The sequence below is a fragment of the Lynx canadensis genome, chromosome B3 (genome assembly GCF_007474595.2).
Source record: "Lynx canadensis isolate LIC74 chromosome B3, mLynCan4.pri.v2, whole genome shotgun sequence".
NCBI lineage: Eukaryota > Metazoa > Chordata > Mammalia > Carnivora > Felidae > Lynx > Lynx canadensis.
The window spans coordinates 2,844,567-2,872,235 of NC_044308.2; the positions used below are offsets into that span (position 1 = coordinate 2,844,567).

Genomic DNA, 27,669 nt, shown 5'->3' on the forward strand with positions numbered 1-27,669 from the left:
ACAGTTTTATTTTTTAAAATTTCTCTTTGATTTCCTCTTGCTTTTCCAGAATTTTGGGGGGGGGGCAAGGGGAGACATAACACTTATACTAACATTTACTTCTTTTTAAAAATTTTTAATGTTTATTTATCTTTGAGACAGAGAGAGACAGAGTGTGAGCAGGGGACAGGCAGAGAGAGCCAGAGACACAGAATCCAAAGTAGGCTCTAGGCTCCAAGCTGTCATCACAGAGCCCGACGCGGGGATCGAACTCACAAACCATGAGATCTTGACCTGAGCTGAAGTCGGACGCTTAACTGACTGAGCCACCCAGGCGTCCCTAACATTTACTTTTTTGATACAACCGACGCTCTTCGTGTGCTTCCTGATGCTCGTCCAACATCGTATTTGCGCTCAGCGTCAGCTCAGAGGCTGACCCAGATCTCTACTGGGCAGAAATTCCTCGTGGCCTCATCCAGGCCCAAATGGACATTCAGCCTCAGTGCTGTCGATGACTGATGTCTTTTACACACTTTATTCTTATTTCAAATGGTAACATTAGGCAGGGCAACTTTTCTGCCTCAAGAACACAGGAGTAAATTTGTGTTTTCCTGAAGGTCTTAGACCATACTGCTCAAAACTGGACAAGAGTAATGGCAAGAGACTATGCTAAACTATCCCCTCGGCTCTGAGATACGTGTGGGATCAATTCATTCATTCATCAACTCACCCTTCCTTTTATATATTTATTCAACTAATTTTTCTTTTTTTATTAAATTTTTTTTAATCTTTATTTTTGAGAGAGAGACAGATCGTGAGCAGGGGAGAGGCAGAGAGAGAGGGAGACACAGAACCCGAAGCAGGCTCCAGGCTCTGAGCTGTCAGCACTGAGCCTGACAAGGGGCTCGAATCCACGAACCGGGAGATCGTGACCTGAGCCGAAGTCGGACGCTCAACCGACTGAGCCACCCAGGCGCCCCTCAACTCATTTTTCTTACGTGCTTTCTATGGCCAGCACTCTCATAATCACTACCACATTAATCTCAGGCCTCTCCAGTAAGCTGTGGGGACAGTGTCTGGCAAAGCAGACATATAAATATTTGCTGAATGCATACATGAACAGGGAGTAGATCTTCTGGAAGAAAATCATTGTATCTCAAAGATACAGCTGCGTGACTTTGGTTATTCATGGCAATGTTCTCTTCCAAACAGAGAAGATAGTAAAATGCAGACTCTGTGGTAAGTCCTCACACCTTCAGACACAATTATTTTGGAATCCCTGGTAATTTAGGGAAGGTCTATACTTGCCAGGAAGCAAATAATCTTCTTAAATATTTTGATTAAAAAAGGGCAAACCATATCAAAAACCTCTTCAAACATCTCACCAGCTTCCATACACGTGAACTTAATTATTTTACTAATTAAAGGAGAGTCCTTTAAGATCCCCTATTGAGTAATTCTTAAGTGACCACACATTTTTGAAAGAGACGTGAGTTTGAAAACATAACAATTCAAGAATCTCCATTAATTGTGACATGTCCCCTACAATTAGTCTAAATAAATGGAGTTTTTCTCAAGTTATAAAGCCTCTCATGGGGAGAGACCCTGAAGAGTTTCAGATACATTGGCTTATTTGTCACGCCTCCATGGTAAGAAACGTGTAAACAACAGTGTTGTAAAGTTCTACGTGAAAGAGGTTTACTGAAGGCCTTCAGCCAGGCTAGACGAGCCATGTAGAGGTCTAACTTCAGGCAGAAGGAACAGCACGTGCCTCAGCCCTGCAGCAGCGTTCCTCACATGGAGTACCTTAACCCCACCTGGGTGCATAGATGGAAGTCAAGGTTCCATGGCCTTTTCACTAACTCTAGCTGACATTTAGAATTTCCAGCAACTATGAACATAGCCAACAAAACAAGGTGGCAGGATCTCCAACTACGCAGCTAACGGAAACCACAGGTAAACACTTTCGTGTCACGTTACGGTTGTTACAGAGCTCTCAAAATATCTCGTATGCCATTACTACTTTGAAATCATGGCAATTATTGGATCCAATGCTAGACTTGGAATTGAGCGCATCAGGAAAAAGCACTTATATCATCATATGCCACTTCTGATTTACTATTTATTTGAGATTTTGGTTAGAACTGGCTTTCTTTAGAATACCAAGTATTTTGTTTTCTGCTTTTGAGAATGCTATTCGAAGAAGCAGCCCCATAGGCTTTATCAGCCTGGAGTTCAGGGTACACTCCTACTTTGGAGGAGCAGGAAAGAACACTGTGGCTGCAGAGGTGTGACCGAGGAAGGTACATGGAGGAGACAAGGGCAGAGAAGTGGCAGGTGGGGAGGGGGCTCAGATCACAGCACTGCAGGTCATAGTGAAGATTTGGCTTTTATCCTAAAGGCTTTGAGCCTGCCTCACTTGAGTGCTCTGTCTCTCTCTAAGTAGATAAATAAACCTAAAAAAAATTGAAGATAGAACTACCCTATGATCCAATAATTCCAGTAGAGGGTATTTACCCAAACAATAGGAAAACACTAATTCCAAAGGGATACAGGCATCCCGATGTTTACAGAAGCATTATCTACAATAGCCAAATTACAGAAGTGTCCATCAATAGATGAATGGATAAAGAAGGTGTCACACACACACACACACACACACACACACACACACACACTGGAATATTACTTAGTGATCAAGAAGAATGAAATCTTGCCATTTGCAATGATGTGGACAGATATAGAGTATATTATGCTAAGTGAAATGCCAGTCAGAGAAAGACAAATACCATATGATTTCACTCATATGTGGAATTTAAGACACAAATGAACAGAGGGAAAAAAGAGGGGCGTCTGTTGGGCTCAGTCGGTTAAGCATCTGACTTCAGTTCAGGTCATGATCTCACGGTTCGTGAGTTTGAGCCCGACACTGGGTGAGCTCGAACCCTGCTTCAGGCTCCGTGCTGACAGTGCAGAGCCTGCTTGTGATTCTCTCTCTCCCTCTCTCTGCCCCTCCCCGGCTTGCACTCCATCTCTCTCCAAATAAACAAATAAATAAACTTAAAAATAAATAAATAAATTCAATAGAACCGACTACAGGCTGGAGACATTGTTTTCTTCTGTATATAATTCCAGCTGTCCTTTTTTTTTAATGTTTATTTACTTTTGAGAGAGAGAGAGAGAGAGAGCTTAAGCGGAGGAGGGGCAGAGAGAGAAGGAGACAGAGTTAGAAGCAGACTCAGGCTCCAAGCTGTCATCACAGAGCCCGACGTGGAGCTCCAACTCACAAACTGTGAGATCATGACCTGATCCGAAGTCGGACGCTTAACCGACTGAACCACCCCGGCGCCCCTCCAGCTGTCTTCTAAAGAGGGTGGAACTCTTCCTACAGGACATCTTGCAAGATTTCGATGCATGCATCTGTAGGCAAGGGCCACATAACAGGGAGAGAAGAACTTAGAGTCCCTACAGAAATCCTAGGGGTTGGGGAAAGCAGAGGAGGGGATGAGAGAGAACAGGGAGCAGAGGGGCAAGGGGATAGGATGCCTTTGCCATGATCTCTCAAGCCTCAGCCTTGCTTTAAAAGGTTGTCAAGTGCTTGGTAACAATGGAGGTCTTGCTATGAGTAGAAAGCAGTCAAGGAACTGAGTTTTGTATCCTGGTTGATGAGAGGGAGAGAGAGAGAGAGAGAGAGAGACGGAGGGAGCGGGAGGGAGAGAGAGAGAGAGAGAGGGAGGGGGAGGGAGGGAGAGAGAGAGAGAGGGAGAGAGCGAGTGCACATAGTAGGTGAGTACAAGAAGAAGCCAGAGGCAGAGGGTCCAGCCCAGTGTAAGCCCCCATAACTGCCAGAAGTCAGTTCCAGAAGGCTCCCGAATTTCCAGCCTCTGGAACTGACAGGAGTCAGAGACAACTCCATGAGCAACCTCAGAACAGCAAGGGTATGATACTGGGTTTGCACACACAGGGATATTCTCCCTGAGCCAGCAGCTTCAGATTGTAAAGCAGAACCCGGCCGGTTTTGAGATGCAAAAGGAGACACGTAGGTCTCCAGGGTGGATAAAAAAGAAACCAGCCCCCTGCAACTCAGCACCTAGAAGCGTCGTTACCCGTGTGAACACGTTCAAAGAATGGAAGAGGCAGGAGGAAACTCAGACGAGATCCTTCTGACCACTGCTCTTGACGGTCTTTCAAAATAACAAATGTGTGCTCTGTTGAAACAGCGACAGAATGTCAGAAATAGTTTAAACTTATTTACCTAACCTCAAAGACAGGCTATTCCCCTAAGACACGCAGCCCTGAGATACTTCGTGTTCTGTTTCCACAATGCTGGAATCGTTTTTGGAAGGCAAATGTGGTGGTAAAAAAAAAGTTCAGCTCCGGAGGGTTTGTAAAACACGTGTTTGCAGCAAGTCTGAACCTCTGGGTGTCTTTAAAAATAGTCACTGTTTAAAAACAAATATCCCTCGTCCTTGAAAGGCCCACGGAACATTCCACACTACAAAATCCTCGGCCTGTTCGGACGGCTCTAAAATGCTAGATTTTTATATCAATGTATCACAGATATTATACCTGTAGGGTTTTGTTCATTTCTTGATTTCCCCAAGCTACTCAACTCTTAGACAATGTTCTGGATTTTTTTCACACGTGATGACGGGAAATTTCAACTACCGTTAGTGACCTCTGGGGGGCTATGAAGAAGTTGTATTGTCAATTCATAGGATAAGAGGCAAATTGAACACAGCATAGACAAACCACAAGGGGAGACATTACTAATAGAGGAAACAGGAAAGAGCTCACCGTCCCCGTGTCAGAGACAAACACCTCAACACGACCAGCACAAATAGTACATATACTCTTCTTGAATGTGGGGCCAGTGTTCACAATGTAGTAAATATGGTAAGAAATGCTCCCATTTTGAGTTAACTGCACACTCTTCTGTTCTTTTTGGCAATATGTAATCTATGCTTTTTGGATGTAAAGGACGAGCCATCACTGATGCCATACCCAGAACTTCTGACAAATGAGAGGCTATGGCTTTTACCCATCACAAAACTCTCCTGAGTAGCTGCCGAAGCCCTTTCTCTTCTCCAACAAAATGATGTCAACGGATTGACAACACCAGGTCCCCAAGCAACTTGATCTGAGGAATTAGAAACAACGTGGGTCACGGCATCTGTCCCCATTTCCATATTCAAGCGTCTTTCCCCAGAGGCTTTTAAAATATGTTCCTTCTAACATGGAGGGAAGGTATCAACATCCCGGGCCTCTTAGGAGCCCTGCTTTGCTTGGGACTGGACAGATCTCTTTAAGTTTACCAGTCATATCCCATGAGTGCTACAGTCTACCACTGGATGCTGTCCTCCAGGGTCTCGTTTATGGGCCAGCAAAGGCCCATGAGAGTTATTCCACATAGTATCTCAAGATCGAAACCCTCCAGTGGTTCCTTGAAGAAAAAGACTCAGCACTGGTGCAAATCAAGTGCAGGATGCACACCGAAGATCCACGAGTGGTGTAAGTTACCCACTTCGATACAGAGAATTCCAGAACTACAGCTCAGATGGGGACGAACCTCGGACATTCCGGAGGCCCTTCCTGATGAACAGCAAGTTTCAACGTCTGTCAATGTAACATCCGGATGTGGATGAACAAATAGCTAGGACAAGGTCCCTAAAGGGTACACTGAAAGTACTGCTCATTTGGAAGCCACGCGCCATGACCATGAAGTTGGTCCTGCTGCTATCACCACCACCAAATTCAAACCATAAGGGGAGCTCCTCCGGGGACATCTCAAGGCTGGGCTGATTCCTCAAGGCTCCCTGTCCACCTCCCTCAAGACTCCGGCTCTTCTCTTGTTTTTCTGGGCTGCCCCCACTTTCTCTATAAAGTGGCTCCTTTCTCCCTAGGACTGGTGGGGAATAAGATTCATTTTTCCCAGCTCCACAATATGTCCTCTTCTTGGAGGATAAAGGCACGAAAGCCCTTTCAATTCATGGGTCCCAACTGCTAACAAGAGCTAGCCCCCCAGCCCTGGGGCCTCACTGTTCTCCAAACATGCCTCACTGGGTGTGATGCTAAGATTCTCTGTGGGCTCCTCTCTCCACTGGGGATCGTTATCTCTACTGGGGACTCTTCTTTACCGCTTGGAAAATTTCTGCTCATTCTTACAGATCCATCATAGGCCCTCTCTTCTCTGACTCTCCTTGATGCTGAAGCTGATGCCTCCTCTGTGGACCTTTGAACACTGAGGTCTCAGCTGTTGACACATCTGAATCCACCTTCGGAATGAGCCCAGAGCATGGACACAAGGTCCTGCCATGTAGACCACCTTCTGCTTCACTCCTTGTTACCCACTGCTTCCAAAGGATATCTCTCATTTTGCAGTAACAGTCGAGAGAAGTCCCAGGAGACTCTTTGGCCCCATTTACTGGCTAACGCATTGGTTCTTAACCTTGGACGCGCATTAGAATCACCTTGGGAAGTTAGGGGCGCCTGTGTGGCTCAGTTAGTTAAGCATCCGACTTCGGCTCAGGTCATGATCTCACAGCTCAGGAGTTCAAGCCCTGCATCAGGCTCTGTGCTGACAGCTCAGAGCCTGGAGCCTGCTTTGGATTCTGTATCTCCCTCTCTCTCTCTCTGCTCCCCACCCCACCCCCCCCCATGCTCTGTCTCTCTCTCTCTCTCTCTCTCTCTCTCAAAAATAAACAAACATTTTTAAAAATTTAAAAAACAAAGAATTGCCTTGGGAACTTGAAAAAACAAACCCATTCTCAGGCCATACTAGAGACACATTAAATCATACTCTCTGGGGTAGGGCGGGTGGGGAGGGAGGTGATTCTAGACCTGAATTGACACTATCCCTGATAATAAAATGATTTTAGTATATTATGTGTCATGAAAATGAATATATAACTGCTGTGTTATCAAGTATATAACCAGGGGGAATAAATGAAAAGATAAATGACGTAAATGAAAAGATAAGCGAAAACAGAGGGGTACCTGTGCTGGGATGTTAGCAGAGATGCTGAAATTCTGTTCAGGTCCCATGGTGTTTTCCCCACAATGACTATTTTTCCTCCATCACCAAGTCCTAAATGTCTTTTGCAGAAGATACCAAGAAGCCCTCATGCTTTTTGATTTCTAGGGGTTGAATTCCAACATGATTTTCTCTCCTTCAGTTCCCACCCGGTACGGGTCATGCGGGCTGTACTCTAGGAAGGCACAGTTGGGACGAAGGAATGCGAGCAGATGGACGGGTCGTTGGATGGCTTTCACCAGTTCCATGTGTTTTACAAATTGCAAATTTTATTAACATTAAAATTTAGATGGGCTTCATGAGTCTTCGTATCAGAAATACGGTACTGAAAAAACCATGAGGTGAAAGCTATTTCAAATCTGAAATAAGATATGATTGTGGAGAAGCTGTGTATTATTTCGGGAGCAGAAATTTGCCATGGGTCATAGGCCCTCCTCTAGCCTTCCAACCAGTGGCTCTCACACACTGCTAGCAGAACCAATTAAAAAATTTTTTTTTGATGGAGAAAGTCCAATTTATAAAACTCTAAAACATGGAGGTCCTTTAGTTAACTGTGTATTGGGGGAGAGGGTAGGCAGGATAGAAAGGTAAGAGTGGGGTCCCTGACAAGGCTCCATGAAATTGACAGCTGGCCGATCCACTGGTCTACAGATGGGGCACAGGAGAAAGGTTTTTTGCAGACAGGGAATGGATGGGCACGGGAGGAGAAATTATGTGATAAAAGGCCTTATGGGTCAGTCTGTTTTTACCGTGCGAAGAAGGGAAGGTTAACGTGGGGCTGGATGCCGGTGACGTTTTCAGGGCACAGAAACATATTGGAGGGCCAGAAGACAGAAGCGGGGTGTAGACACTTGGTGGTGAGAACGGTGCTGTTGATAACAGAACCAGACCACAAGAGCTGTGGTCTGGCGGCTTCAAGACATGGCATGACTCAGTATTTGCAGACATACATACGCCCAAGCACGAGGCTTTCAGCAGTAAGTATGAAATTTGATCGGTTCTCGAATAGCCCTTTCTGTTTTTCATTGTGCATATTCAGCTACCTTCTTCTAGCATTTCTCGCTCCTTCTGGATTGTGTAGACTCATGTTTGCTCCACATGGGAAACTGATGTGGATGAAAGATGAGAAGAAAATCATCACTCAAGAAGGATTCAGAATAGAGATTCAGCAGATCTTCAAAGAATAGAAAATGGTTTTACAAATGAGTCTTTTCAATCCACTAATCAATAACCCAAATACGAACACAAAGAGATCTGGGGCAGGTCTACCAAGGGTTAGGTGAGGGACTGGAGAGTCATTACCACGCAGCCCACAATTTGCCACATCCCTTTCCGGTTGCTGCAGTAATGGTGGGGTGTCTGGGTGGGGGCCTCCCTCAGCTGGGTGCTGACGCAACGCCGGCCGGCATCCCACCAGCAAGAGCCAGCCTCTCAGCGTACCCTCCCTGGACCCTCGCTCTCACACTGTGGGGCAGTTCCCCAGGTGACCTCAGGCCCTGCTTGTCGCCTATGCCTGAGCCTCTAACCCTTGTCCCTAAGGTGTGGCACTCCCTAATTCCTCCCTCAGGCCTTTTTTTTTGACCTCCCTCTCTCTGGTTAGCACTCTGGGATCATTCTTTTTGTCTTTTGTCTCAAGTCCAGATTCTTCTCCATCCAGTTCCCTTGGAGTCACACAGACTTGGGATTAAATCCTAGCTCATGCCCTGGTTAGGTATATAGATGGGGGCAAGCGGCTATGCTGAGGCTATTGACTCGTTAGCAAAACAAATAGAATAATATCCACTTTATAAGCTGTTCAGACTTTAGCACTTTAACACATCAATTTTTTTTTTAATTGAAAAAATTTTTTACTTCATTTTGCAAGAGACAGCACAAGCAGGGGAGGGGCAGAGAGACAGAGAGAGAGGGAGAGAGAGAATCCCAAGCAGGCTCTGCACTGTCAGGGAGCCCATGTGGGGCTCAAACTCATGAACCATGAGATCATGACCTGAGCTGAAATCAAGAGTCGGATGCTGAACCCACTGAGCCATCCAGGCGCCCCAAGTTATTCTTATTTCTGATGATGAGTTTTGATGGATTTTCAATATGCTCCTTATGAGAGGCTGTCTGTCAGCACACACTCCTCAGCTCTTTGCGTTGTAGCGTCTCTCTGTGTTCGACTCAACTGCTATGTGCCAACACTCCAGGGCTGGCCTGGGGACACCTGTGTCCCAGATCTTCAATTAATGACACATCCATTGCTAGATGCCAGATACGCCTGCTCTCCCTCTTGGATAAATCAGAACCATGGAATCTTAATTTAATACCTTCAGTCACTGGTCCAACAATCCAATCAAGGACCCTAATACAATTCCACTGATTTCAATTTATGGCTTTATGCGGTTTCCTTCCCCTCTAGCTTTTCATCTGGAAGCAGAAGGCTCTTTCTAAAACACAGATTGGCTCACGCCACTGCCCTGCTTCAAAGTTTGTCTCCCCACTGCCAGTGAAATGAAGTGCAAGGGTTTTAGCCTGATATTAAACGTCCTTCACAATCGGGTCCCCGCTTACATTTCCAGAGCTTCCCCTTCCCACTCTCCTGCACACCCTCTGTCTTAAGTCCCATGCCTCTGCCTGTGGTTTTGCAAATAAGCCAGAAGCTTTCGTGTTTCCATGCTTTTGCACATAGGCTGTTTCTTCTGATTCAAACGGCCTTCCTTTTTGTTCCAAATGGCTCGGTTGTAATGCCATCTGTTCTGTAAAAACCTCTGATCCTTTAGAAGCTTTAACTATTCTCTCCTGTAGGTGTCTGATGCACTTCATAAACGCTTAGCTGTTGGCATTTCTTGTATCATAGTTTCCTTGTCTATAAAGCTGCAGACACCAGGTATTATTCATGTCTGTACGTTAACGAACTAGATTGGGCTTAGTAGACGCCTAGTCAATGCTTGCTGAATGGATGGAAGAATGCATGGAATTTCCCGCCACCTATGACTGATTGTTTGATTGAATATGGCATTAAGAGAGGAGGGTGTTGGGAACACTTCTGAATCACAGGCAGAAGTGGAAAAAGCAAGGGGTGGCTAGCCCTTCTGAGTGGGCCAAATGGTTTTAAATACACTTACAAATAACTTTAGCTATTTCAAGAGTTGTACATGGTTTGAAAAGAGGTCAACATAATACAGAAGAGGGAGTACATCTCGAAAACCACAAGAAGCCAGAAAATGTTCAGTTCCTAAAACAGGAGCAAGCAGACGATCCGCAGGTTTTCTTTTTAAGAATTGTGAAAATTATATGCAAAACTGGGTCAGTAAATGTCTTTTTCTGGAGCGATGGTTCTCTTTCTGGAGAGGATCAAAGGGATTTGTGATTTAAAGATGTCACATCATTACCACTTAATTCCACACTATATAATATAAGCCGGTGGCTGACGGCGGAAAATAATTATCAGGGAGATGAGACTACATATAGGAATTTAACCACATAACCTGGCTGCACCACAAAAATTTTCTCAAGATCCTCCCCCGTAAAGGAAACTATGAAGCCTGGTAAAGAAGGCAGGGAATTCTGTTAGACTCGACGAAACTTTAGGGATACTCCATCGCATTTTAACCCTAAAAAAAATCCCACGATTAAGAAAACACTTCCCACGTATGTAATAGGTTTCTTCTGAAATTGGCCACGATCGCGTAGACGCGAGAAGCTATCCTTCCCCCCTACTCATGTTACGGAGCACCAAGCACCCCACCGGCACCCCCTTCCCCCGCCCCTGTCACACTGGAGGGTCCCACCACCTGCTTGTGCCTAACACTGTGAGGGGTTAATTCTGTAACTTCTGCCTATGTTCTTCCCTACCCTCTCCTGTCTAACGGTGATAAGGATGTAGGGCTTAAACCCGCATCACCGGCAGGTTTCACTTTCTAGAAGGCAATGTGTGACATGCATTCTCAGTTACAGAAATTGTCATGCTTTATGATGTGATAAAAATGTTGAATGCCCTGCGACCTAGTAATTCCAATCCTGTTCATCTGTTTAAAAAAAATAATCTTGGGGCACCTGGGTGGCTCAGTGGGTTGAGCGTCTGACTCTTGGTTTCAGCTCAGGTCATGATCTTACGGTGCGTGGATTCGAGCCCCGCGTTAGGCTCCGTGCTGATAATGCAGAGCCTGCTTGGGATTTTCCCTCTCCCTCCTTCTGCCTCTCCCCTGCTCAAGCTCTGTCTCTGTCTCTGTCTCTGTCTCTGTCTCTCTCTCTCAAAACAAATAAATAAATGTTAAAAAAAATAAAAGATAAATAAAAAACTCATCTCAACGACACAAAAAGTTATACGTACAAAAATGTTGTTCACATCACTGCACATAACCATAAAGCAGATGAGCTGCTTAAGTTTCCCTAAATAAGGGACTGGCTTAATCGTGCTACGTTCAGTGGTGCAGCAATTAAATGACACTTGGGATTTTCTTTCAGTGTCACGAGAACATTCTTTGACTTAATGAGAAAGGGTTATGGGAACGTAACAAAGTGGAAAACGATGGTTGTGTCTTTGTGATGAGATTACAGGAGTTTCTTTGCTTCTTAATACTTGGTTATGCTTTCTAATTATTCTAGAATGTGTTACTTTTTTTTTATTTTGGTAACGTTTATCTATTTTTGAGAGAGAGAGAGAGAGAGAGAGAGCGAGAGCGAGAGAGCAGGGGTGGGGCAGAGAGAGGGAGACACAGAATCCGAAGCAGGCTCCAGGCTCTGAGCTGTCAGCACAGAGCCCGACGCGGGGCTTAAACCCGGGAACCACAAGATCACGACCTGAGCTGAAGTCAGATGCTTAACCGACTGAGCCACCCAGGTGCCCCAGCATGTGTCACTTTTTATAATGAGGCCAGAAAACACAAACCAGGGGACGGGTTCAGAGCAGAAGCAGCGGCAGCCTCAGAGGCAGTGCTAGGGTTCTCACCGAGACCCTTCCGTGGACTGGATTCATTACTTTGATCAGGTCTCTCCTCTCTGGGTCTTGTTTCAAAACGTAAGGGCTGGATTCACAGACTTCCAAGGTCCCTTCATATTTAGCTCTGGAGACCAAGGCCTGACTGGTTTCCATCCAAGTTGCTTCAAATCACCCTCTGTACTAACTGTCCTCCAGTTAACTTGTTTTGCCCTAAACATCAGCTTGTAAGTAAATGAAAGATGTTTTTCAAACGATCAAATTCTGGTTTCACCAGGCCACAGATTCTTACGTTATTTGGTTCCTTCCTTTTCATCACAACCATAGCTTCTGAGTCATAATAGAGGTACACGTGTTTTCCTTGGGCTGGTGCTCTCCAGCCCAAGGAGGTCCTTGACAGGGACATCGTATCTACTTCTTTTATTCTCATTAAAAAAAAGTTGTAATTGAAATATAGTTGATATATAACATTAAGTTAGTTTCAGGTGTACATCCTGGTGTTTCAACAATTATGCACGTTAGGAGATGCTCAGGACAATAAACACATCACAGTATTATTGACTGTACTTCTCATCCCCATGAACTGAAGTGAGTACGTCTTCATCCCCTTCGCCCATGTCACCCATGCTCCCCGCCATCTCCCCTTTGGCTATTCAGAGAGAGATTTCCTTACTGGGTTCCCTCCTCCGTCTTCCAAAAACTGGGTGAGGACACTTGTTGGCACTCAGCGCTAAGCCCTACCTGGGTAGGCATCTTAGTTCAAGCATTCTTCCTATTTTTCCTCCCACTTGTCCCAGATTCCTGCAAAAGACCAGGGGTCCAGGATAGGATTTTAGGGCTGGAAGGGGTCTCGCTGGTCATATGCCCTAATCCCTTATTCTATAACTGAAAACCACGGGCCAGGGTGAGTAGGTGACAGGCCTGGATGTCTCACAGCACGGCAGAGGCAGGGCTGGGAGGGGAATCCAAAATACCAGCAGAACAGATAACCACAGGTCTAGTATGCAAAATGAGTGCATGTTCCCATTGGACGAGCTTTAGTATTTGCTTTAGTTCTTGGTTAAGCAATAAGGCCCTAGAGCCGGGCTAAATTTCCTTCCCCAAACTTTTTCCTTCTTTTCTCCCAGGAGTACCAAAAATCCTGACACTAGAGTATGTCCTTCCCATGAATATCTGTGCATTTTTGCCATATACTCATATGCTGATAAATAGCATGATTGTGCTGTAGGGTTTAAAACTTTGTAGTTCTATCATAGTGTGGGTATTATGATGACGGTTTTGATGCGATACGGTTTATAGACTATAAAAGTCACCCTTCCACGTGTTCAATTCAGTGATTTCTTTAGCATCCTCATAAAGCTGTGCAACCATCACTAACCTATCATTCCGGAACATTCTCATCCCCCCAAAGAAACGCGTGCCTGTTAGTCATCACTCCCCATTTTCCAGTCTCTGGAAAGTCATTGGCAGCCTCTTATCTGTCTCTAAGGATTTGCCTGTTCTAGACGTTTCATGGAAATGTAATTACACAATATGTGATCTCTGTGTCTGGCTTCTTTCACTTACCGTAATTTCTCCAGATCCATCCGTGTTTCAGCATGTATCAGTCCTTCATCCCTCTCTATGGTCAAAGAAAATTCCATCGGATGGATATACTCCATGTTGTTGATCCATTCGTTAGCTGACGGACATCGAAGTTACTCCTACCTGTTGCTGTCAACGCCCATGCACGAGTTTTCGTGGGGATGTGTGTTTTCACTGGTCTTGGGTGTATATACCCCTAGGGCTGGAATTTCTGGGTTTAACTTTTGGGGGAACTTCCAAAGCAGCTGCGTGATTTTAAATTCCCACCCGCGGGGCAACAGGGATCTGACCGCTCCACATTCTCCACACTTTGGGCATCTGTCTTTCTGATTACAGCCGTCACAGCGTGGACTGTGGCATCTCGTTGTGGTTTTGACTTACATCTTCGTGATGACTAATGACAACGAGCATCTTTTTATGTGCTTATTGGTCATCTGCACATTTTTGGAGAGATGTCCATTCGGATCATTTGTCCATTTTACATGGGGTTGTCTTTTTTATTGCTGAGGTACAAGAGTCCCTTTTATATTTTGGACACTCTCTTACCAAATACATGACTTGCGGACATTTTCACTCGTTCCGTGGGATGTCCCGACGCTTTCCTGAGAATGTCCTTTGCAGCTTGAAAGTTTTTCAGTTTGAAGAAACCCATTTATCTACTCGTTCCGGTTGGTACTTGCGTCCCGAGAAATTGTCGCCTAACCCAAGGTGACAAAGAATTGTGCCTGTTTTTATGCTGAGGGTTTCATAGTGTTAGCTTTTAAATTTAGGTTTTCAATTCACTGTGAGTTATGTTTTGTATATGACCTGAGGTAGGATTTCCACTACGTTTTTTCACAAGCAGATGTCCAGTAGAACTAGCCCGTTTGTGGAAAAGGTGATGCTCTCCCCCCTCGAGTCTTTTTAGTACCCTTCTTGAAAAATTATGCTTTATAATTTAAATTTCTTAAATGTTTATTTATTTTCAAGAGTGAGAGAAAGAGAAAGAGAGCATGAGCAGGGGAGGGGCAGAGAGAGAGGGAGACACAGAACCCAAAGCAGGCTCCAGACTCCGAGCTGTCAGCACAGACCCCACGCGGGGCTCGAACTCACAAACCACAAGATCCTGACCTGAGCCAAAGTCAGATGCTCAACCGACTGAGCCACCCAGGCGCCCCTTGAAAGATTACGTTTTAAAGATTTATCAATGTTGACACCAGTAGCTCTAATTTATTCATTTTACTACTGTATAGTATTCAAGGAGATGAATATATTTTCACGGACTCTTTCTCCTGCGGAGAGGGATTTAGGTTGTTTCTTTCACATTTTTTTTCCTCTCGCTTTTAATCTCTCCCTCTCCCCTTTGCTCTTTATTATTACAAACAAAGCTGCATCATACATTCTATTAACTGTGTCTCTGCCTTGATAAGAGGGCCACCCTCATAAGTAGAATTTCCAGTGTGGGGGGGCGCCTGGGTGGCTCAGTCTGTTGAGCGACCGACTTCGGCTCAGGTCGTGATCTCACGGTTCGTGGGTTCGAGCCCCGCGTTGGGCTCCGTGCTGACGGCTCAGAGCCTGGAGCCTGCTTCGGATTCTGTGTCTCCCTCTCTCTCTGCCCCTAACCCATTTGCATTCTGTCTCTGTCTCTCTCAAAAAAATAAACAAACATTAAAAAAAATTTTTTAAAAAAAGAAAAAACTTCCAGTGTGGGGTGTCACGAGGAACCTGACACACAAGAAGACGTGAGAGCAGACACTCGGCTTAGCTGCACCTTCTGATGCGCTTGATGAGAGAGAAAAACAAGCAACACAGAATGCACAGGAAATCATAAGATAAAGGATGTTGTCATTAAGCATGGAGACTAGAAGAAAAAGCTACCCAGCTATTACGATTTACGGGTCATTTTTCTCAGATGAGCTTTTCCTTTCTTACCAGAAGGTGGCAGAGAGGACACACTTTCAATTCTTGCTCCATGTTTTAGAAGAAAAGAAAAATTTTAAGAGCAAGACGAATAACTCTTGCAACTTAAAACATCTAACTTTTAAACATCCAGATTTCCGGATTTCAACAGTTAACTTTTAGGGGCGCCTGGGTGGCTCAGTCGGTTGAGTGTCCGACTTCGGCTCAGGTCACAATCTCACGGTTCGTGAGTTCGAGCCTCGTGTCGGGCTCTGTGCTGACAGCTCAGAGCCTGGAGCCTGCTTTGCATTCTGTGTCTCCCTCTCTCTCTGCCCTTCCCCTGCTCGTGCTCTGTCTCTCCCTCTCAAAATGAAGTACACATTTAAAAAAAAAAAAAAGCCTAACTTTTAAACATCCAGATTTGAGGTTCTAGTATTTCATACAGTTATTAGAAACATCACCTAAGAAAGAGCAGAGACCAGGACTTTTGATGTCTATATACATGAATTAAATAAAACATACTAGTATTTAACAAAAGACTATCAATCTGTCTGAAAGGTACGAATAGGTGAGCTCATCATAATTAGCGGAAAATATTTTAAGGGCAACTGAAAAACAAAAGGAAAATTTATACCTGCCACCGGTTCACGGAAGCAGTCTCAGTTTACAATAGGAAAATGTAATTTTGGGAAGCAGACTTCAAGTCTGTAAGTACGCTACTGCCCTCATCTGTAAAATGAGGGGCTAGACGCGACGCAGCCCAAAGTCCCTCCTTCCACTAACATGGTATATTTCCTACCGTGGAGACGAGGGTAGGAAGGTCCCATACAAACTAGTGACGGAACTGCCTGGAAAGCCCAAGTTTTCTGACCCTTCACCAACTCCCCCATCGGTCTTTAAAAAGACGGCTCTCCATAAAAGGCTCAGTTAGTATGGCTTCTGCCCTTAAGAAAACACGGTAAACTCCCTTCAGGTTTATTGGCAATGGCACATAGCTCACAAAGAGGCGGTTTTATTTGGAGAAGGAAAGGACTCCCGAGGAGTCCTGGGGTCCAGTCCACAGGGGAAGGCTGCTAGGTAAAAAAGACCAAATGGGGCAGCTCCCAGAAGGGGGAAGCAGGGAGCGGGGAGGTGGAGGGGTGCTCCCAGCACGGAGCCTCGCCCTTGCCCCAGCGGGTGCAGCAGGGAGGGGCAGAGGGGCTGCGGGGTCGGGGGCAGGTCAGCGATGGCCCACGTGCCGATGGTGCCTGGCCCAGAGAATAAAACCCCCCTGGAGCAAATGGTCTTTGCGAAAACACTTGCCACTGGACCCAGCCCCTGACTTACGACAGCAAATAATACACCACGACGACTTTTAACGGCTCATCCCCCCGGATGCCTGACTTTAAACCATTATGGAAGTAAGACATTTAGGAATAATGTTAAACGTTGAGGTTTCTCTTAATAGAAGTCAGATCTATTTTGCAGAACCTTCTGCAGGTGTAGGGCTGTAGAAACTCGAGCCGTTTGCGGCTTGGCAACTGCAAAGTTCCGTTCTGCTTTTCTCCTTGCCGAGGCCAGAGAGCGCCGGCCCATTCTGTAACCGGTGGCCGCGCTTTGCCAGAACACTCACATATTTGTGGGTGGAGTCAGTTGGGAGGCTGGAGGGAGTTTTCAAGTCTGTGTAAGGCCAAACACCGCAGGGACTTCCAGGGGGTGAAAAATAATACCTTGGGGGTTAGCAAATTTCCACTGCTTGTGGAGCCAAATATGCAGGTCTGGAAACATGGCAAGGAAGGGACCATTACAGGGAGGGAGGGAGGTGGACGCGTGTGTCCTAGGCTCCCTCCCCTCCATGCACGGTCACCGTGTTACCCAGGACAGCGCAAGGACTCCCCGGGTCACCCTGCCTATCGGGGCCGCGGCCTAGTAAGACTCATCCCGAGTGGCTGTACCTGACAAGAACCTGGAAAGAACCTGGAAGAAGCTGGAAACGAGGGAAATACGGGCGTCCTGGCAGTGACTCGATGCCCAAGCTTATGCCAAGTCATCTTAAAACAGATCTTAATTGTAAAGGGTTCACAGGTCTCCCTGAGAAACTGATCAAAGTTATTCACACTGACCCCCTCAAATGGACACGGGTGTCGTACAGAATGCTCGTCTCAGTTTGGGGATGCGTGGGCCCAGGTTAAGACTCAACAATCTGTGATTTAAAGAGCAAGAATTAAAAGACATCAAGGCAAGGTCAGACCGAAAGTGTTATTTCTATTAAGGAACGAATGAGTCAGTCGGTTAGAAAGAGGGCTCATCTGCCGGCTCAAACAAAGCGCAAGGAGCCACCGAGGCATTAGACTGGTTCACGCTCGCGTTAGGACAGTCCACAACAGACAGCGTCGGCCAGGGGACCTTGACATTCCCACCCCCAGGCCTGGCCTTGCCTAGCTGGAGGATACATCTGACAATTTCCAACAAGTCCCCTCACTGACGCTTACGCTCACCCAGCAGCCCCACGACTAGAAGCTGGCCTCCCGTGTAGGTCCCGTGTTCCGGTCTTGCCAGTGGGAACATGTCAGTGTGCCAGGGAGGCACAGTCCTCCCTGGAAACCGGTTAACGGGCATTCCGTTTTACACACCGGGCTCCTGGTTGGTCTCGCCCTTGAGAGATCTCCTGTCGGTGCCCTGGAAAAGCAGACCTCTGAGCCACTCAGGCTGAGGTCGAAGATGCCAAATTGCCAGTTGGCACCTCCCGGCAACACTGGACTGGCCGTGGGCACCCCCCAGCCCCCAACGGAAATGCCCACACTTGCCTTTCACAGGACAGCGGATTGTCACGTTTGCTTGCAGGGGTGCCTCTACGGTGCCTCCAACCACAACGGACAGATGGCCGTGCTCCCGTCTGCTGGTATTTCTCGCAATAGCCAAGATGGCAGGCGCCTCTTAATTCAAAGGGAGCGGGAAACGGTGTTAGGTTCAGGCTCTGCTCTGGGAAAGCGCGCGGCGTTGGGTAAACTGGGTTGAGCTCTTGGAGATCAGGGGCAGAATCCAGCTCTCTCTATATCCCTCATGGTGTCCCATTAGGACTTGCGCGCGCACACACACACACACACACACACACAGCCTGGGGGTGCTTAATGCACAGATGGACAGGCAGAGGGATGGATGGATGGATGAAGGCACTCAAAGAGGTACCCACAGGTGCACTGCCGCAACCATATATATGCTATGAGGCTATTCTGGTTTTATAAGCAAAATTGAGGATCAATGCCTCTCCAACAAATTCAAAGACAAGGAACTCAGAAGTTCCTAAGAAGCCAGGAAGGCGCGGCAGGGCAGGGACACTTCCCGACGCGCAGGATGAAGCACAGCTGGTCAAACACACCAGCGCTTGCGACCAGGTGACTCCTTCTCTGGAAGGAAAACTTGGGAGAAAAAAACTTGCATAAAACTTGCATGGAAAAGTAAGCAAAGACAAGGTCGCCAAGAACCAAGAACCTGCTCAAGGGCTTTTACTTCCCTGAATTTTGAGAAGCATGGACTTTTAACAGCTTCATTCCTTAACTCACTCAGGAGATACACTTTGCGCCTGAGCGGAACAAGAGGACAGGGTGCTGGCTGTTGAGATGGAAGAAGGTGCCGGTTGCCCAGGGGCCTCTCAGGAGCCTGCGAGGGTCAGGGAAGACAACAGCCCAGAGGGGGGTGTTGACAGAGCGTCCCTCTCCTGGAGAACGACCGCCACGAGTGCCTTCTCTACTCCGCCATTAGCGTGTGAGCTGCTGGAGGCGAGGGTGTGTCTGCTTCACCTGTTTTGTCACCTGTGCCTGGTGCCCTCAAGAATGGCATTTTAGTGGACTGTTTGGTCACCACGTGTTCAGGAGCCAGGGGACATGCTCTCTCAGGAACCTGGATCGTCCTGGGACGGGCTTAAGGGGAGACTTGTCAGCCACAAGGGGGACTGTCATTCCTCCCAGGAATTCCAGAACCTGGGGACAGACGCTTTCTGGGAAGAAGCTGATGCTCACAGGAGAGAACAACCCAGGAGGGTGGGGCAGAGAATCGAGGTCTGAAGGCCCTGCCTTGGGAATGTAGCCAGCGGAGGAAGTCAGGCCTTCTGCTTCAAGGAGCTTTGAAAATCAAGTGGTCCGACCTTCTCCGTGTGGAGCTATGGTGCACCTGCTACCGCGCTCAATGCCTAGCGGTCTGCGTGCTGGATTCTAATGCCTGCTACTGCTCCTCTCCTCCGCTCAGTCCCTGTGAGCCACAGATACCAGAGCCCATAGGGCAGAGGGCTGGAGGACGGGTCTCCTTCCATTTTTAATCCCAGAACAGGAGCTCGCCGCAAGGAAGCCCGGCTTACAACTTACCACCTAAGAGTGTTCCTTTACAATTGAGCACATTTTCATACTAAAACGACACTGTCTGCCTCCCGCGAAGACAAGACACTAATTTATGGTTACGACTTCCCGAAACCGTTTCTAAGGTTTGGGAGCTATGCCTTTGGAGGTCCACGGTCATCTTCAAAGGATAATTGTTCTCTTTCACTGGCTGGTGGCATTTAAAAAAATGACAAGGCCCTACTATCCACACTGCTAATTAAATTCTCATTCATTCCCAGTTCTCGGAAGGCGAGCTCAAAATGAGCCGTTTTCAAAACTTGGTCCACAAGCCGGCAGCATCCGTAAAACTTGGGACCGTGTGAAAAATATAAGCTCTTGGACCCCATCCAAGACCTACGGCGTCAGAACCTCCAGCGATGGGGGTAGGGTCCTAGAACTCTGCGTTCTGACAAACCACCTGCCCTCAGGTGCTCCTGCTGACCTTTGAGAACTGCTGCTCTACGGTTTTATGTTAAAAATGGAAAGAAAACCCCAAGCTCGGGTTTGAACAACGGGCATTACCTGCATATAACACAGAAGACCTCTCCACGTCGGAACCCAGACGATCAGCTACGGAGCATCCATACATCCCTTGTTCTTTCTTTGTCGGGTTCCGTATCTGCATTTTCCCCATTCCATCCAAGATGATCCTGCAGAACAGTTAGGAAGGGGTGCATTCATTTAATGTACCTCACGGCCCCGGGACCCCGGCACGTCGCGGGGAAAGACTATGACATCAGACTTTGGGCTGGCAAGGATCCCGCCCGTGAGACTGGAGGGTGGAAAAGGCTTCCTCGTGGGCTTGATGGAACTCAGCGGCATGGCAGCCGGATGGTGCTTGGACAGCCCGTCTTCCTGTCTCACTCTGCGTGAGTGTGGACTTTGGAGGAAGGACACAATGCTTGACCCACCACGTTTTCAGAAAGACAAACTAGCAAGCCTCAGTTGGCAGGACGTTAAACCCTCATTTTGGGCCCAAATCCTTCCTCGTGGAACCGCAGGTGTGGATTTTTCGGCTTGGATTTGCACCCCGGAAGGGAGCAGACTGTTGGTTAACGCTGCTTGGCTCTAATTGCTAGCTCACTACCGCCGTAGGAAGAAGTCAGGGGAAGCGGCAATGCTAAGGCCGCGTTATCCTGGACTTTGAGCATGCTGTTAAGAATCAGGTCTACACTCCCCCGTTCATGCTCTGTCTCTCTCTGTCCCAAAAATAAATAAACGTTGAAAAAAAAAAATTAAAAAAAAAAAAAAAAAGGGGCGCCTGGGTGGCGCAGTCGGTTAAGCGTCCGACTTCAGCCAGGTCACGATCTCGCGGTCCGCGAGTTCGAGCCCTGCGTCAGGCTCTGGGCTGATGGCTCGGAGCCTGGAGCCTGTTTCCGATTCTGTGTCTCCCTCTCTCTCTGCCCCTCCCCCGTTCATGCTCTGTCTCTCTCTGTCCCAAAAATAAATAAACGTTGAAAAAAAAAAATTTAAAAAAAAAGAATCAGGTCTACACTCGGGGCGCCTGGGTGGCGCAGTCGGTTACGCGTCTGACTTCAGCCAGGTCACGATCTCGCGGTCCGCGAGTTCGAGCCCCGCGTCGGGCTCTGGGCTGATGGCTCAGAGCCTGGAGCCTGTTTCCGATTCTGTGTCTCCCTCTCTCTCTGCCCCTCCCCCGTTCATGCTCTGTCTCTCTCTGTCTCAAAAATAAATAAACGTTAAAAAAGAATCAGGTCTACACTGCGTGAGCGCCATATGGTTTCCCAATTACTGGTACCCATAAACACCTGCAGGTAATACCACGAGGACCCAAATGGGTCAGGTGTATCCTGACCGATAAGGGGATTATTCAGGGAATGGAGAATGGTGCCTGTTCTGCTTTATTTTAATTTTTTCTTAATGACTTGAAGCTGCTTCTAGATCACCTGGATCGGTAGTCCATGAGCTGTTTTTTCCCCGCACCCTCCCACTTTCCAGATCTTAGCAATACGGGCTGTTCTGACCGATAAATGCTGCGTTTCTTCATGAGCTGAGCTGGGCCACTTCTCCATTTCCTCTCATTTCATGGTGCTTACCCTATGCTCCAGCCATAATGAACCTCTAACAGTTTCCAGAACATTCCATGATCTTTCATCACCCCGAGCTTTTGCATACGTTGTTCACCATATTCAGGGTACCCTTTCCCCACCCCCTCCTTCTGGCAAACTCCAACTTACCCACTGAATCCTGGATCAAATGTAATTTTCCCTGTAAAGCTTTCCCCAATACTCCTAGAGTTATCTCCTCCCCCTCTGGGCTCCTTCTGCTCTGGTTCATATATTTATTTGATGAAATATCTATTTCTTTCCACCAGATTGTGATCTTTTCAAGAGCAGGGACCAAATCTTATTCACAGCTGTGCATCTTCAGACACAGTGACAGTTGTACAGCAAGTTCTCAGAAGCCTCCGATGACCGAATGTATCAACGGTCACAATACAACAGCATAATGGCACACACTGTGCATCCAAATGCCTACACGCTTTCTTTCCTCTCATTGGAGAGCAGCTCTCAAAAATATAATTCCATTTCTGAGTTCTTTCAACTGAAAAGCGAGATTCCGAAAAATATATCTGAAGGTGACAGCCTTTGTTACATAAAGGGAATTAAATGCAAGTTGAGCAAATTAATCGGGTAAGTTTGAGGAAGAACATGGAAGTAAGAATGGATCTTACTAGTTTATTCTGTTAAAAACTTAAAAACTTTTGGGGCACCTGGGTGGCTCAGTCGGTTGAGCGTCCGACTTCAGCTCAGGTCACGATCTCACGGTTTGTGAATTCGAGCCCCGCGTCGGGCTCTGGGCTGATGGCTCGGAGCCTGGAGCCTGCTTCCGATTCTGTGTCTCCCTCTCACTCTGCCCCTCCCCCATTCATGCTCTGTCTCTCTCTGTCTCAAAAATAAATAAACATTAAAAAAAATTAAAAAAAAAACTTAAAAACTTTTAATAGCCATATGGAATTGCTTCCATATCAAACAGCTGATCCTTAAAGTATGCAGAAATACATTGGAGCTGGAAGTACCGTGTCAAAACCTTTCTTCCAATGACCTCCGGGAGTCTCAGGCTCAGAAGCTCGTGGTGATTCCATGTGATCAAGTCACACTACTTAAAATCAACTCAACAAACATTTACTTGAACTGGCCACGCTCTACCGCATCCCTGAAGGACATGTGTGGCCATAGGTGAATCGATCCCTTCAACTCTCTCAGCCGCTGCCTCCTTACAAGGTGTAAAATGAACCTTTTTTTTTTTTTTGCTGTGTTGACATTTTCACTGCTTAGTAAACACAGTGGTGGATACGATCCTGGCACCAGGGTATGCCATTCGTCCCTGAGCTCTTGACCAACACACACTTAACACAAAAACAAAAATGACAGTTTCCCTTAAGAATGTCTGAATGGAGGGGCGCCTGGGTGGCTCAGTCGGTTAAGCCTCCAATTTTGGGTCAGGTCATGATCTTAACAGTTCATGAATTCGAGCTCTGCACTGGGTTCTGTGCTGTCAGCTCGGAGCCTGCAGCGTGCTTTGGATTCTATGTCTCCCTCTTTCACTGCCCCTCACCCACTCATGCTTTGTCTCTCTCCCTCTCTTAAAAATAAATAAACACTAAAAAAAAATTAAAAAAAAAAAAAAGAATGTCCTGAATGGAAGCAGGGAGACTTACTAATTTTACAAAATTTCACCCCTCAAGTATGTCTATTTTTAACATTCTGTATACAAAACGGGAAGTACACACAAACACTTCTGCGTGTTTCAATTCCTAGCTAAACTAGCCACTTTTTTCATGGAACCCCATTTTTACTTAAAGAACGGCTCTCAGACAAACTGATTATTCAGACTTGAGCATGTGGCAGCTATTTTTAACAATTTAACTAAATTGAGCTGGCCAAGTCAAGGAAAACAACTGACAGTATTTGTTGGCAATGATCAAATTCGAACTTTCAGGTGAAAATTAACATTTTGGAAAATTAGTATCCTCCACTGTGAACTTGACATTTTCCCAAAACTCAAAGACTTCTCTGATGGGATGAGTAGTGATACTGCAGAAAATGTATACTTTTTACATTGTACAAGGAAACGCGTCAACATCTGAAAGACCTCTATAAACTGGTGAGCCAATATTTTCCGAATGTCTAATGTGTGATATTATATAAAATCATGTGTACGTAAAAGATCCATTAAAAGTGCAAGATAAGGGGTGCCTGGGTGCCTCAGTTGGTTGCGCGTCCAACTTCGGCTCAGGTCATGATCTCACAGTGTGTGAGTTCGAGCCCCATGTCAGGCTCTGTGCTGATGCCTCAGAGCCTGGAGCCTGCTTCGGATTTTGTCTCCTTCTCTCTCTGCCCCTCCCCCACTCGCACTTTCACTCTCTCAAAAAAATTAATGTAAAAACATTTTTTAAGTGCGAGATAAGCCATTATTCCATTGTAACACAGTAACAAAATTTCATTAATACGGTTTTAGATTCCTCAGGCAACTGACATTTAAGAAACTACCCCTTGTCCAGTTTTAGTGTAGTGTTAAAGAATAGCCACAATGGTTTGAAAAGGCTATAAAAATTTCCTTCTTTTTCCAACTAACATGTCTTTATGAGGCCAAATTTTCTCTATAAACTTTAATTAAAACAACATATCACAACAGATTTAATGGAGAAGCATTTAGGAGACTCCAGCTGTGTTTTATTAAACCAGACATTAGAGATTTGCAAAGATATGAAACAATGCCATTGTTATCAGTAATTTTTTTAAAATACTGCTTGTATTTGTGTAAAATTATTGTTTATGTGAACACATAATGGACTCCTTACTGTTATTTCTTTTATTTTTTTCCTCTGATTTTTATTTTACTTTTTAATGTTTACTTATTTTTGAGAGAGAGCATGAGTGGGGGCGGGGCAGAGAGAGAGGGGGACAGAGGGTCCGAAGCAGGCTCTGAGCTGACAACACAGAGCCCGATGTGGGGCTCAAACTCATGAACCATGAGATCATGACCTGGGCCAGAGTTGGACGCTCAACCGACTGAACCACCCATGAGCCCCCTTAAGGTTCTTTCTAAATGGATTAATAAACAGACACTTTAAATGTTTCTTTGTTTTAATTTCTAATATGGTAAATATCGATAGCTGTAACTCACATTAACAGAAACTCTCTGGGCTTCTCAGAGAAGTTTTTAAAGTTCTTTAGGTTCAAAAGGGTCCGAAGGCCAAAAGATTTGTGAACTGCTAAGCTAGTTAGTTGATCTGCAAAGTTTATTCCACTTCGAAAACTTCCTTAACGCTCTTGTGTCCAGAGTTCCGGGGCGGGGGGGGGAATGAAGAAGTTAGATTTGCTCTACCTTTTCATTCTAAGAGACAGCCTAATAATTTATTATAAAAACTTGAGTTTTACCTAGATTTTTTTCTGATGTTTCACATTTTAGGCTCAACACACTAAAAGACACGATAAAAATAAAGTCTGCATTTTTAAAGTACCTTCTGGGTCTGCAAAACAATTTAACATCTGCCTTTTTGTTTCAACAATCCCCAGAGGCAGCTTGGGCTCTCTGAATGCAAATAAAGGGAAAGCAAAATGTCCCCCGTCCTGTGTACAAACAGCAAGACTTAGAGACAGTGAAGGATACAGAAATGTATCAATATCTGCCGTTCCCTGCTCTTTTACGTGAAATGAAGGAAACGTGATGTGTCTGTGCTGACGTGCGGGGTCATAATACAAAATATATGACTTAATATTGGGTTCTGAACATCTCAGAAACTTTGATCCTTATTTTTTGCAGCGATGGCAACGAATTTTATGACACAGAAAACTACTTCAGATTCTCAATCCTTCTATTAAGGCGATTCTTTGTGTGATACACAGATGCTGGAAGCGGTGACAGTGTTGAGGAGATCAGGTCCCTGGTTCCACCGGCCAAGAGTTAGTCTTGGGATTCTGTTGCTCAGTGACCTCATCAGACAACCGTTAACCCCTGCCCTGCCAACTCTTGTGAACTCCAATGAGGTGCCCTGTCTCCTAGGTAGAGAAAGGCCCCGTTGAGTTCTGCTTTGCAGTGCCTACGTAGTGCGGGGTTCCTGCAAGGGTGATTACTTTTTTGAGGCCTTCTATCGATTTTATTTCCTTTTTAGAGTTTATTTATTTTGAGAAAGAGAGAGAGCGCGAGCACACGAGCGGGGGAGGGACGGAGAGAGAGAATCCCAAGCAGACTCCGCGCCATGAGCACAGAGCCCAACGCAGGGCTCAAACTCATGAAACCCTGGTATCATTACCTGAGCCAAATCAAGAGTTGCCACAGTGCCACCAGGCGCCCCATATTGATTTTATTTTTAAACATTCGTTGCTCTGCAAAGAGAGAGTCTATACGTGCTGAACTTCAGTCTGACTCTACCCAGTCTTGTATCACCCCTACACGACAATGATCGGGATAGTACGGCTTAATTTTTAAAATTCCAGCCTGTATGTGAAAAACACATCCTAACATTTTTTTTTTTTTTAAGTTTCTTTCCTAAAGAATCCTGTTGGACACACATTCTCAGGAGAAGGAATTTGAAAACCTTTTCAAGAAAACTGGGATGCCCATTAAGAAGGTATGACAAACGGAACACTGTATTCTTTTACTTACTTTTCTGAGGGTTTTAACAACGCCCCATCCTTGGTCCATGTATATGTGGCCTGAGTGGGGGTGACGGGCTCACACAGGATGTTGATGACCTCCGTCCTTTTTGTAATGTATACTGTATTTCCAATCCTCGAGTTTACCGTTTTATTAAATGAAACCGAGGTGGGCTGCCTTTGCCTCAGGAGGACAGGTCCCTTTGGCTGGAATGTCAGCTTGCCTGAGTTTCCTGCATTCGAGCCTTGGGGCACACTTCCTGTTGTCCCCCTTAGCTGAGCTGCGGGAGGCACCCCTTCCTGGACGCCCCTCCATGGCGGATGCCCTGGCTGTGCCTTAGCGAGCTCGGCCACCAGCTGATAGATCACCTGGGACGCAAGGTCACCACTGACCTCCTCGGTTTCCATGAGCTGACTCATGTTCCTTATCAGTTCGTCAAACTGGGCGGTCTCCATGCTGTATGCTCCCTGCTTAACGGCCGCTTCAAGCTGCTTATCCTTAAACTCCCAGGAGTGGCGGTTCCCCGCAGAAGTGCCACAGTGGCCCAACAGCGCTCTCAGGAAAGGCTGGTTATCAGCTTGGCCGTTGTCCGGATAAGGCTCATTTGTGTGACCCCACAATTGCCTCATTTTCTGCCAGGTGGCGCCCAAGCTATTGGCGTCGTTGTGGTCCGTCCCAGACTGGTCCCTCACATGCCCTCCGAGGGCCGGGGGCGCCACCAGCCTGTTGTCGGCACCGATGACCTTCAGAACAATGGTTTCTCGGACAGGACCCGCGATGCACTGGTACATGCCGATGTCAGGGGCCGCGAGGCTGTGGATTTTTAGTGAGCCTGACTTGGTGATGCCGAGCCGCTTGGAGTTCTGCAGACAACGGCCATCCTTCTCCCACTGGATCAGAGATTTCTGGAATCGTCGTACTGGGCATTTAATAATCACAGACGTGTTGGGCAGCAAGTAGGCCCTGCTCCCAACGGTCAGGTTAATGCGCTTCTCCTCCCTCGTCTGAATATAGACTCTCTGGACACCGAGGATCTGGGGCCCCTGCTCACCAGGTTTTGTCTCCACCTCTGGTTTCATTTCTGCAGGGGGAAAAAAAAAGAAAGAAAAGAAAATACGAACAAACATCTCAATAATAAAAGCTTTCTGACAGCAATCTTCCAAGGCTCATACGAGTCAACGGTTGTATTTTCTTTCCTCTTTTAAAACATCTGACAGGTAGAACACAAATAACAGTATGCACAAACATGGAGTGCTGGAGCAGCAAGGAACACAAGTTTGGATGAAGGGCATGAAAACACGTAA

The 27,669-nt window shown here is 46.3% G+C and overlaps 1 protein-coding gene across 1 annotated transcript in view; it reads right to left on the reverse strand.

Moving 5' to 3' along the window:
• The window catches only part of ADAMTSL3 (ADAMTS like 3), a 351,345-nt gene that overhangs the window by 36,084 nt on the left and 287,592 nt on the right, over window positions 1-27,669 (reverse strand). The window contains exons 20-22 of the mRNA XM_032593550.1: window positions 26,375-27,446; window positions 20,267-20,394; window positions 18,179-18,307 (exon numbers count right to left, since the gene is read on the reverse strand). Of these exons, the coding sequence (XP_032449441.1) occupies window positions 18,179-18,307; window positions 20,267-20,394; window positions 26,375-27,446 (1,329 nt within the window). The remainder of the gene's footprint in view (window positions 1-18,178; window positions 18,308-20,266; window positions 20,395-26,374; window positions 27,447-27,669) is intronic.